The sequence below is a fragment of the Aptenodytes forsteri genome, unplaced genomic scaffold (genome assembly GCF_000699145.1).
Source record: "Aptenodytes forsteri isolate BGI_AS27 unplaced genomic scaffold, ASM69914v1 Scaffold54, whole genome shotgun sequence".
NCBI lineage: Eukaryota > Metazoa > Chordata > Aves > Sphenisciformes > Spheniscidae > Aptenodytes > Aptenodytes forsteri.
Window position 1 is genome coordinate 13331618 of NW_008796044.1, and position 12185 is coordinate 13343802.

Genomic DNA, 12185 nt, shown 5'->3' on the forward strand with positions numbered 1-12185 from the left:
GTTGCGCCAGGGGAGGTTTAGATTGGATGTAAGGAAAAATTTATTTCCTGAAAGAGTGGTAAAACATTGGACCAGGCTGCCCAGGGAAGTGGTGGAGTCCCCATCCCTGGAGGTATTTAAAAGACGTGTAGATGAGGTGCTTAGGGACATGGTTTAGTGGACATGGTGGTGTTGGGTTGACGGTTGGACTCGATGATCTTAGAGGTCTTTTCCAACCTTAATGATTCTATGATTCTGTGAAATGTGATGCATTTTAAAGATGATGAAGCACAACCCTGTTCCCTTTAAAGTTGCAGGTGTGTGATGGAGACGTAGGAAGAGACGCTACAGGCTACCAAGGTAGTAGTACTACCTTGTAGTAACAAGAAAGATGAAGTCACTAAAAATTGGTAGCAGGAGGGGCCATTAGCAGTAAGGAGACATATCTAGAAGAAAATTACTGTGTTATTCTTTTACCCATCTGAATGATGTATTAAATCTTTGGAATAGGCTCCCAGGAAAGGTTCGTGAAAGCACCGCTTCATGGGCTTTTAAAGTTGGTCTGTATAAAAGAGTATAGTTTGATGTAAATCCTCCTTTCAGGGAAAACGCATAGATCAGTGAGAGATTTCTGTTTCTGCATGCTCTGCAATGTAGGAATAGTCTCTATCTATGTTGTTTTTACTGAGAACAGGGAACAAATCTAAATAAATGTGTTAATTTTAGTTCTGATGTTAAGAGGCTTATATGAAATTAAAGTGAACTTATGCTATTTTGTTTAATAATTGATTAGCTTGGATATAGTACCACGATACCACCAATTTGAGTTCTACCATTGTTTTTGTTTGTTTTCCCAGGTGCATTGGTGGACCAAGGCATCTTTGAAGAACTTACACGAGAGTATCTTCCACAGCTGTCAGAAAAGATGCAGGACCTGGGAGTGATTTCCACCATATCCCTTTCCTGGTTTCTCACTCTCTTTCTCAGTGTCATGCCCTTTGAGAGTGCCGTGGTCATTGTCGACTGTTTTTTCTATGAGGGAATCAAGTTTATCTTGCAGGTGTCATTGGCCATACTTGATGCGAACATGGAGAAGTTGTTACAGTGCTGTGATGAAGGTGAAGCCATGACTATTCTGGGCAGGTACCATTCATTGTTCTTATTTATAACTGAATAGTAACGGTACAACAGCTGAAATTAATTTTTGGCTCAAGTATGGAGGAATCCCATATTTCTGGAATTGTTTGCTTTGCAGCATAATGCACTCCTGCTTCTCGGTTTGAATTTGAACTCTGAAGGGTTGTTTATCCAAAATTCACAGAAGAATTCTGATCAACTATTAAGAACGGGTCCTGGCAGCAATTGCATTCTAGAAACATAAAACTTTATCAAGCAGATTATCTCCGAAGTGTAATAAATGTAAGATTTTCATGTTTGAAATGTGAGTCTCTTCTACGTGCAGCAAGTTCTTCATCTTACTACTTGAAGCCCACTTTAAAAAGTGTAGATACCCCAAAAATAGGGTGAAAATTGACTTTACTTCAGATACGTTGAGGGTAGCATTGCAGGTTAGCTGGGAAAAATTAAATTTTCCTACATGTTTAGATTAATGATACAAAGAAGTTGGGAATGATGAGTTTAGGATATTACTACTTTTCCTGGACACTAATCCTGGAGTCTTGCATCTGTTCTGTTTTTTCCCCACAGATATTTGGACAACGTAGTTAACAGACAGAGCGTCTCTCCCCCTATTCCCCATTTGCATGCCTTATTGACAAGTGGAGATGACCCGCCACTTGAAATCGACATCTTTGAACTCATCAAAACATCCTATGAGGTAAGGTTCTGGCTTAGCTTTTGCCCAAGAGATTTTTCTCTACCAACATCCAGTTTTATACTTTGTGCAGCCTGAATTTGAACAGTGTTCATAGCTTGAGGTGCTCAAGGAGGGCAGGCCCAAGCCATTAATCCTCCTGTTTGGTATGAGAAGAGCACTGTTGGCTATTGTGGATTACAAAGAGTCTCCCCACCACCAGTGGAGACTAAAACAAAGACTGCAAATAAGTAAAAATTACAGACCAGAGATTTCCTCCTGCTTTGCCAAAAAAGTCTCCGTTCTTACTTGTATGCGAGGATTGTCAGTGCTAGGGAGTTGCGGGGGGGAGTTCAGGGTAAAAATTGTGAGGTATACTGCAGAAACATGGAAGCATCCCAGTTCATGGGCACAGGAATCCTGTTCTGGGATCCACATTATAGTAATAGGAAGGTGACCCGAGAATGGTGGCAATGCTGTTGAAATACCTCTGCACTGGTGGTGTACCTCATTATTCATACTGAGAACAAACTTGTAAAAAATTTGTATCTGAATGATGGAAAGAACACAGGTGAGAGAACTGATGTTTGACAGTTCTCTGCTACACTGTGGTAACTGTGGATTCGTTTCCCTTTTTATCTCCTGTTCTTCATCCTGTCCCCTTCCAGCTGCTTACAGTCAGGCAGCTATCATTTTGCTGTGTATTTTGTTTGTTTCTTCAAATCTGCCATCTCTGTTCTCGGTTTCTTTTATAAAAGAGTGTCACCAAATTCATCTTACTTGTCTGACCTAGTCAATAGAAAAGCCCGTTAACTTTGGTGTTTCTAGCTGAATCTCATATGGGCCCTATTAAAAAACAGGGCTGGAAGGAATGACAACTGGTCTATTCTCTGGTCTCTGCCACAGTACAGGATCTGTATTTCTGTCAGTCCTGACAGATGCTTTTTCAGCTGTTCTTTAGAAACCTCTGATGTTGGATTTCTCATGAATTCTGAATGACTTCTCTTGCAGGACATGGGTGAATAGCGAATAGAGCTCAAGTGTTTTCTCATCTTTTCGCTGCTGGTAAAAGGCTTCTAGGGGTTTTAGATCATCTCTGAGGGGATAGTACACTTGTTAAAGAACATGTAATTGAACAGGGGTTGTTCTTTCTTTAGGAGATGATGTTGACCTGGTCTGCTTCCTTTCTTGTAGAAATTTAGCAATTTGAAGGCAGAAGACATTGAACAAATGCGTTTTAAACAAAGGCTGAAAGTGATCCAGTCTCTGGAGGATACAGCCAAGAAGAGTGTGGTATGTGACTCCCAGATTGAATGAGCTACCAAACGGCGTATTAATGGAATGTGTTTTGCTGTAAGCATCTAGAAAGTTCACGCTGTAGCAGACCCAGTTTTAAGTGACTTAAAAGAATTGCAGTTCATGTGAAAAATGGATTTACTGGCTGGAATAATGGATTTTCAGTTTTCTTCTTTACATGGTTCTAGTTAATCTAATAAAATGGATTGAAGTGCTGGGCCACGATTGGATGAGATATTTGGCATGGAGGGAGATAAAAAACGACTTGTAGGCCTTGTAATAGTCTCCACTGCCTAGCGCTGTGTGTTTTACCGGTTGCCTGGAATCTTTGAGAAAAGCTAGCTAGCAGATAATTATTTTCCGGCCATTTAGAGAGTATGCTAGCACATTAGGGAATTTTACAGAAGGGTTCATGGCCAAAGGGGAGTATCCATATCTACTGCAATTATCTCCTATGTCCTAGGTGAAGAAACCTCATCCGCATGTTTCTTTCACTGTTGTTTCTCAATGCATCTGAGTCAAACATAGGAAGATAAAAACAAGAGGGAGGGGCAACACAGTCTGCACAGACAGGAAATAAGCGCAGTAATTTTTTCTAGCTGCTCAAAATGTCAGAAGTTTCTGCTTGACCAGAAACTGTCCTCCTGACCTGTAATCTATAGCAATGGGAGGTATTAGAATGATTGTTTTCCCTCCCGTCTTGTGTCATATCTCCTTGCACTTGTTCTCTTCTATGTTACACAGATTTTTCAGTGAGTCATATTTAATTTCTCTAGCTTTGAAATAAATTGTTCACTCAATATTTTCTCCCTAACTATAGGTCCGAGCTGTGTCTAGTGACATTGGCTTCTCTATTGAAGAACTAGAAGAGCTGTATGTAGTGTTCAAGGTAAGAAGCTAGAGTGACGAAGAACGTGTTCTGACACAGAGAGAACAAATATCAAAATAAGTTGAGAGGGAAGCAATGTCTTAGGTTGGATTAAGAACCAAAGCAATCAGAAACAGATGTGGCATTCTGTTCTACATGGTTATACATGGTGCCAGTGAGACTGGCCCTATTACTATCCGATTGATTTTGCCCCCCACCCCCCCCCGCAAGATGGCCAAAACACATTCACAGTATTTGAATGATACTTACTCAGAAAGAGATCGTGGAATCAATGGAAAGGAATGTGACATAGCACTTAGAACAGGGAGCTAGGATTGACTGTACCTCAATTTTTCTTCTCAAGTTTGCCATTGACTTGCTCTGTAATTGTGACAAAATTACTTAAGTGCTTTGCCTCTATTTGTCAATGTATATATTTTTAAAAGAGTGGTATTACCCAACTGCATTTACCAAGTCCAGTAAGACTTTGAACAGAGGCAACAATCCCAGCTATCTGTTTAAACTACCTTGTTGGAGAAAAAAACAGATTCTAGATTATTTCCTCGTGACTGAATTGACCTCTTTGTCACACTGTGATGAAATTACTAAAGCTAGACAATTTTCCTTCCCAGTAATTACCTAATAATAAGGTCCCAGTTTGTATCAGACATTTTTGTTATTAGCCCCTTGGTCAACAATTTTACTACTTTCATTGTTTCATTTAATTTTATTTCTATCACCCATGTTTACAAAGGTCTTTATATGTGGTATCTCAATTTTCTGTGTTGAGAAGTATTGACAATGAGTTTTGCAAGTCAATGTTGACAATCAGTTTTGCAAACTGAGTGCAAACTCAGTTGCACTGTGCTGCAGACTCAGAAAGAGAGGCTTAGTTCTAAAACCTGCATGTTCCTTTGCAGTAAAGCCTGAGTGTCATTTTGTTCAGACCTGAAATAATGTTTTTTGTATTTTTCACTTAAAATTATTCTTTGTGCTTTTTGTGAAATCCCTGTCTCTTCCTTCATTTCATATTATTTTATAGTGAAGTAACACTAGGAATAATGGGGGAGATAAACAGCGTGTCCTGAAATGTCTCTTCTCTGCTTACTCAATGCTATTCTTGAGCTATAACAAAGTCTCTATTCCTGTGAATTGTTGTACTGTAGTATAATCTGACCTATTAATCCTTTCCCTCCGAAGGCAAAGTATCTGATGAACTGTTACTGGGGAAATAATCGTGCTGCAGCTGCCCGCCGAGATCAGAGTTTACCCTACCTGGAGCAGTATCGCATAGACATGGAGCAGTTCAAAGAGCTGTTCATCAGTTTGACCCCCTGGTCCTGTGGCGCACATACGCCTGTGCTAGCAGGCCGTTTGTTCCGGCTTTTGGATGAGAACAGGGATTCTCTCATTAACTTCAAGGAGTTTGTGACAGGGATGAGTAAGTGATGCTTTGGAGATGATGGAATATTGCACAAATTGTTTCTGTCCTTTTCCAAGTAGAGAACTAAAAGGAGATAGTGATGTTTGCACTATCATCAGGGGAGGGTGACAGCCTTACAGGAAGCCTCAGACAGAACAAAAGATGCCTTTTTGCTGCTAGGCAGCCTCCCGTTTCGGGAAACAATAGGTGGCAAACCAACAAGATGCAGTTTTGCTGTAGATTTCTTTACTGCTTCTGCACAGGGCTTTGTGCAGTTAGCGTTTCCTCATCGCATGTGAACTCATTCTGGTTTGAGCCTGTGAGCAGAGGGTGATTCTTTATCCTAATTGCTATTTTCTTAACCATTTTTTTTTTTCTTCGCAGGTGGGATGTACCATGGTGACCTCACTGAAAAACTCAAAGTACTTTACAAACTGCATCTGCCTCCCGGTGAGTGATTGCTTTCATATATCACTACCGTTGAGCATGGTCTGTTCTAACATGCAATTGAAAAGAGATGCCTCATGAATTTTGCTAATGAAGTGGGTGATAATGCTGTTCAATTAGCTTAGAGATCTTAACATTTCCTTCTCTGTAAATACAGCTCTGAATCCAGAGGAGGCAGAGTCCGCTTTGGAGGCCACAAGTTATTTCACAGAGGATGTTACAACAGAAGGTAATACAACACTGCTGCCTTTACCTCCCAGTTTAGGCAGGAGTTGCAGCACAAATCCATGTGCTATGAATAGTGATTTTTTGCAAAGCATGGTCTTGCAGTGGCAGTATGTTAAGATTGCCGGTGTGTTTGAGTTCGCTGTCTTTGTTGCATGATGGGAAAGAAGTTTGGAGCTTAAACTGCTCAGCGCCCATTTCATGCAGGACCCCTCTGAAGCACAGTTACACACTGCTGAGGAGGAGCAGTGTGCTTTTACCAGCCCCTGTCTCCCATCATAATTTAGGTTTTTCATGCAAGTCTCATTGTCTCTCTTCTTGTTTTTGTTTCCTTCTCTGTCTGTCTATGTCTGGCCTTTTCTTCTGTTTTATCTGGGATATTGTCCCCTCAACCCCTTTTTCTGCTGCTCAAGTATCTCCTTTTGTCTCAGAGCTGGATTTCTGCCTGCACTGTGAGTCTCAAGGTCAGTCCATGGATTATGTGCATGCATTGAGCATGGCTATAATGCTGATATCGTCTGCCAGCACCAATGTGCTATTTTAAATACTCTGAAGTTGTTGCTGCTGCTCCTCTCTCATGACACTCCCACTATGAATAAAGTGCTAGATACCTTTCAGTATATTCTACCTATTGTGTTTCAACCTTGGTCAAAATAGGTTTTGTCCGTCTTCTTTCAGTGGGGTTTCTCTCGCTGTAGAAACTGGTGGGGGGAAAATACGCTCAGAGCAGAGTGTTGGGGGTGCTAGGCTTGCTGGCCTGGGTAGATGATACCTGTGCCTCCTCCACAGTCTTCTAATTTAAAGGAATAAGGATGCATGCCATTGAATTGTAAAACTGTTAGTAGACTAATCTACTGTATTTCTTAAAATACAATTTTAGGGATTGTCAAATAGGAGGTCAAAGTATGTCATTTGTACTAAATGTTTACCAAAATATAATAATGCTCAAAAAAGATGTGAGTGAGTAAGTAGTTGTGCTGTTTGGTGCTAGATGGCTAACTTAACAGTCTGAATTGAGCAAAGTTTTCCTGTAAAGCCTAGTGACAATGTGAGGAACCAGAAGCAAAGTTTGTGAAGTGAGAGTCTGCAAATTGAGTGTCAGTTCAGTCAGTGAATAATGGTGAGCGTAGATATTCGTCACATATGTGCTCAGTGGCGGTGGGGGGGTGTTGTTTTTTTTTTTTTTTTTCTGTCACATATGTGCTCAGTGGTGGTTTGGGTTTTTTCCATTCATTATCTTGCTTTGGATAACAGAACTTCCTTGTCTTTAAGCCATGACATTGCTTAGCTGTCTTTCATATCTGTTTCACCCTTTCTTTTAAGAGTTCTGCCCTCTACCTCAGCCCTTCAACCCGCTTTTTCAGTGTGGCTTTTTATCCAGTTCATCCCAGCAGCCTCTTGCTTCCATCCTGTTCTGTTCACTCCTTCAAACATGATGTGGGAGTGTGAGATCTAACTTCTATTAACTGCCCTCTACCTCAGCCCTTCAACCCACTTTTTCAGTGTGGCTTTTTATCCAGTTCATCCCAGCAGCCTCTTGCTTCCATCCTGTTCTGTTCACTCCTTCAAACATGATGTGGGAGTGTGAGATCTAACTTCTATTAAATATATTCTTGTAAGATTTTAATTTGTATATGAGTTGTCTTATGTTCTTCACGTGTTGTATTGCTGAAAATCAGCTATTAATCATTCTTTTACAATTCCATAATTTTTTAGAAACCCCAGAAGATAAAGGAAGGAGAAATGAGAACGGTCCAGAAAAAGGTAATTTCATCATAAACAGACCACATTCTAGACTTGTCTCTCTCGTATTATGAGCTGTTCATTGTCCTTTGCTGTATCAAGGAGACCTTTCAAAGTGTCCCTTTTGGACAGAGGTAGAGTGGGATGTGAACCGGGAAATAAATCTCTCTTATGCCTTACTGCTCTGACTCTTTTACATACCAAGATCATAACATTTGTAAATCATGTTCGGTAAGTTGTCAGCTCATAGAGTTAATTTATGAGAAGTCAAGCTGATGCAGCAGTGTTAAAAGTTGTGCTCTACTGAGCTGGATCAGATAAACCAGCAGAAAGCAGTGCAGCCATCCTGGTAGATGCTTTCCTGAATTGTCAATAAAACCTGCTTCCAGCATGATTTTTGCTGGCACAGCATTCACTTTTTAAGTCTGAAACCATTAACCACCTGACAGTAGTGGCCTGGTCTTGCCTTGCAGAGGAGAAAGGTACCAGTCCACAGGACTATAGATACTACCTGAGAATATGGGCCAAGGAAAAAGAGTCCAAGAAAGAAACCATTAAAGATCTCCCCAAAATGAGCCAGGTAAGAAGTGAATGTGAAGGTTTCCAGTTAGATGACTGACTGTTTAGTGGGGAATTCAGCAGTATGGGCAGCCATTTTGTCAGCATACTCAGTCCTTGTCTGTAGATTGCCCTGCTGTTCTGGTCTGGTGAGCTTTAGAAGCCTCTAATTCCACACGTTTGTGTCGAATTCCTCAGTGGACATGGACAAACTGCTTTGTTTCCAACAATCAAATATATTTGATTTTCTCTGCCTCCCAGACCAATTTTTCCAGTAAGATCTGCAATCTATGTTTTCCCTCCAGAGCAGTGTGTTTCAAATATGCTATCAGTCATATAAACTTGTTTGGCTTTTTTGGTTTTGCATCGCCTCAAGTTACAGCTGCTTTGTGGAGAGCGAAGAATGTGGTTACAGGAAAGAGTGTCTGATGACTGGTGTGATCTTTTCTGTCTCTAATTTCCTTGATGGGTGCTACTTAAACCAGTTTGGAAATGCTTAAAAGCTGACCACGGAAGAGTAGCAGGACAGAAGTAAAACTTTAGGTTTTCTCAGGTGTGAATATGTGACTACTCTCTTCATCTGTCAGCAAAAAAGCCCACCACCATTAAATTGCTAGCTGTGTCTCAATTTAGCCGCTACGGCAGAGAGAGGAGATTTTGCCTGTTTTGGACTGTTCTGAATCAGTATAAGAAGTTGCCACTTACTTGGTGGGGAGGCAGATAAACAAGGAGTCAGTGAAGATGGTGCCTGTTGCTTCATCTCAAGGAGCGTCTGGACGAAGGTTTTAGTCATATGGGTTTGTTTTAGGTAGTACTGCGAGGAGCGGGGAGTTGGACTCAATGATCCTTATTGGGTCCCTTCCAACTTGAGATATTCTATGATTCTATGATCTGCCGCTGTCAACTTTTTTCAGCCTGAAGTATGATTTTTTTGGTCTTTGTCTTTTAAAGGAACAATTCATAGAGTTATGCAAGACCCTTTACAACATGTTCAGTGAGGACCCGGTGGAGCAAGAGCTGTACCATGCAATTGCCACTGTAGCCAGTCTCCTTCTGCGAATTGGGGAGGTTGGGAAAAAATTCTCCAGCAGGCCCATGAAGAAGTCTGAGGACTGGAAAGCAAACAGTACCCAAGATCCTGTGAGTGAAGAGGAGTCACCAACGTCTGAACAGAGTCAGAATTCAGCAGTGGAGCAGCAACCCCAAGCTGACCATGAGGACAAAACCTGTGGAGATGCCCAGCCTGAAAAAACACAGCAGGAGAACCAAAGTCTAGGAGATGTGTCAGGGGAAGGACAAGGCTCTCCTTTACAGCTGCTATCAGATGATGAAACCAAAGATGATATGTCCATGTCTTCCTACTCCATGGTCAGCACAGGCTCCCTGCAGTGTGAAGACATTGCAGATGACACAGTCCTGGTTGGTTGTGAAGGCAGTAGTTCAGCTGCCAGGTATGGTAGTACCGTTGATACTGACTGGTCTATCTCCTTTGAGCAGATCTTAGCTTCCATGCTGACGGAAACAGCCCTTGTAAACTACTTTGAGAAAAAGGTCAACATTCTGCAAAAGATCAAAGATCAGAAGAAGGTAGAGAGGCAGTTCAGTTCATCCAGCGACTATGAACTTTCCTCCGTGTCAGGGTGAACTCAAGAAAGCAGGATTTGTCTTTGGGAGATAAAACAGGGAGATAATGTGGCAGATGGCAGGATGGTTTGGTATTTTGTGTTTGGGGTAATTTTTTGTTTAATCAGAGACCAGTAACTACACAATTACAATAGATTCCAATCGATAAGGGGCTTCTGACAGTGACTGTTTTGTGTAGGTGCTTCTTTGGCTACTGTGGCTGACAGAATTAGATTTACATTCTCAAGAGCCATTAGAACCTAATAGCCCCTGACATACAGAATTACCACCATAAATTATGCATGTCTGCCCTTTGCTATCTTTTATTTTAATGAAGTCTTATTTCAGACAGTAACTGCTCCTTGCCTGCCCTCGTTTGCTGTAGGTTCCTGGGTAACTTGCACAGCAGATGCAGCCTGGCTTGAAACCACATTCACCTCTGGCTGCCAATCCGAGCGCTAATGCAGTGTAGTCAAGTGCTATAGGACCCTGACCTATAAATAGTCTTGTAAGTTCTTCAATGCTGTTCTGTGACTCAGCAGCTATAATGCAAATGTGCCCCACTGCTCAGATCTGCAGGTTTCTTTCAGATGTGATTTGGCATTTTCATAGTGTATGACCACCTTTTTTTCTCCTTCAGCATTCAGGAGTTTTCAGACAAACCTGGTTTTCTAGCATTTGCTTTTCTAATTCTTTGAAAGCCATTGTTTTTAGTTGGTCTGGGAAGGAAGCCACAAGCTCCTTGACTTCAGTGCAGAAGTAATATTAGGTCAATCAATGGGCTCATGATGGTTATAATGAGGAAATATGTTCCTAAATTAGAAGTGGGTGAATCAGCCTCAGTGTTACAGGGCAGTGGCACACTGGTCTGCTGGACTTTCCCTGTTGGTACAGAAAACAGTCATTGTTTCTTGCTGATGCTCCATTTTTACTAGCTAATGATGGGTCCAATTTTTAGGAGGACCCCTAAGAATACTCTGATCAGTCAGCCCTCACAAACACTTGGGGCAGGAGGATGTGCAGGAGTGTTGTGCCACCTGCAGCTGCTCGGTGTGTCCTTTCTGAACATCTCCTGTACAAAGAGTCTAGCAATGGATGTGCTCTTAGAAACTACGACGCATCAAAGGGCATTTATACCTAAAGAGGAAGAATTCAAAGCAGTGTGGCCCTCTGCCATCAGCCCATTATGGGAAACGTCAACAGACTAGATCTCTTTCCAGTTAGAGACAAAATAACTGGGCGACTGAGTGACTGCTCTTTTAAATCAATTAAGACCAGAAGAAACTAAGAGTTAGCCTTCTGGTAGTAGGGTGTGTGCTCCGAGGAAGGAGAATTAATGCTGTTCCTACAGATAAATTCATCTCAGTACGCAGGCACCTGCCTTGCAGGGCCGGGGCAAGAGATGATGCTGCTCGGCGAGAGCAGACCCTGCACTGAAGGCAAGGTTTGCTACAGCTTTTGGCTGGCATTTGGAATATAAAGGATGGGAAGGACACGTACGGTTGGATGTTCCCATTTAACACTACTCGGTGTGCTACTCAGTGTTAATTCCTCCTTGTGACGTTCTCTGTATGTATTCACAGCTGGTACATATTTCTTATTTCACTGCCTCCTCTGTCCTGCATCACTGGAGAGCAGCCGTTAGTAAAACTGCTTTTACTAATTATTCAGTAATTTATTGTAATTTTTTAAAAGTACAAATAATACATGTGATTTTACACTGTCTGTCTTATCTGTCATGTACTCAATAAATGAACCAGAATCCTATAGGCAACCTTGACTGCCTTTTATTTTTCTGAGCTCATGGAATATTGCTTGTTCCTTGTCCATGGTGGTTATCTAAAAGAGCAGATTTCGTGTGACTGGAGTCTGACTGGGTTTTTCGTCCCTCCTCTCCTCCTCTCCTCCTCTCCTCCTCTCCTCCTCTCCTCCTCTCCTTATTGCTCCATATATTTACTTTTTACATAACACAGACTGACGCAGCTTCAGGTAGGTGCAGAAATGGCTGTTGATTATGCAGGTGCAAACACGGAATGTTTTTCCTCCTGGAAGAAGGTTACCGTTAACATCCAAACACGCACCCAGGCCGCCCTCGCAGACTGTTGCTCTGTCGACTGCCAGGCGCTGCATTAAGTCTTCCCGTTTGAAGACCGCCCGGGCCAGTTAATTGGGTTTTTTTTAAGAAAGGGTCAGAGGCTGCTTGTAAAAAA

General features: G+C 41.7%; 2 protein-coding genes across 2 annotated transcripts in view; both read left to right on the forward strand.

Annotated features, from left to right (window-relative positions):
• Positions 1-11742, forward strand: part of TBC1D9B (TBC1 domain family member 9B) — a gene marked incomplete at its 5' end in the record, with an annotated part of 22047 nt that extends 10305 nt beyond the window's left edge. The window contains 11 exons of the mRNA XM_009286060.1: positions 837-1122; positions 1687-1816; positions 2987-3085; positions 3909-3977; positions 5157-5397; positions 5764-5829; positions 5984-6055; positions 6465-6515; positions 7768-7815; positions 8268-8374; positions 9304-11742. Coding sequence (XP_009284335.1) covers positions 837-1122; positions 1687-1816; positions 2987-3085; positions 3909-3977; positions 5157-5397; positions 5764-5829; positions 5984-6055; positions 6465-6515; positions 7768-7815; positions 8268-8374; positions 9304-9996 — 1862 coding nt within the window. The remainder of the gene's footprint in view (positions 1-836; positions 1123-1686; positions 1817-2986; positions 3086-3908; positions 3978-5156; positions 5398-5763; positions 5830-5983; positions 6056-6464; positions 6516-7767; positions 7816-8267; positions 8375-9303) is intronic.
• Positions 11743-11976: 234 nt separating this feature from the next.
• The window catches only part of MRNIP (MRN complex interacting protein), a 4528-nt gene continuing 4319 nt past the window's right edge, over positions 11977-12185 (forward strand). Inside the window, exon 1 of the mRNA XM_019473799.1 lies at positions 11977-12096. Within this exon, the coding sequence (XP_019329344.1) occupies positions 11977-12096 (120 nt within the window). The remainder of the gene's footprint in view (positions 12097-12185) is intronic.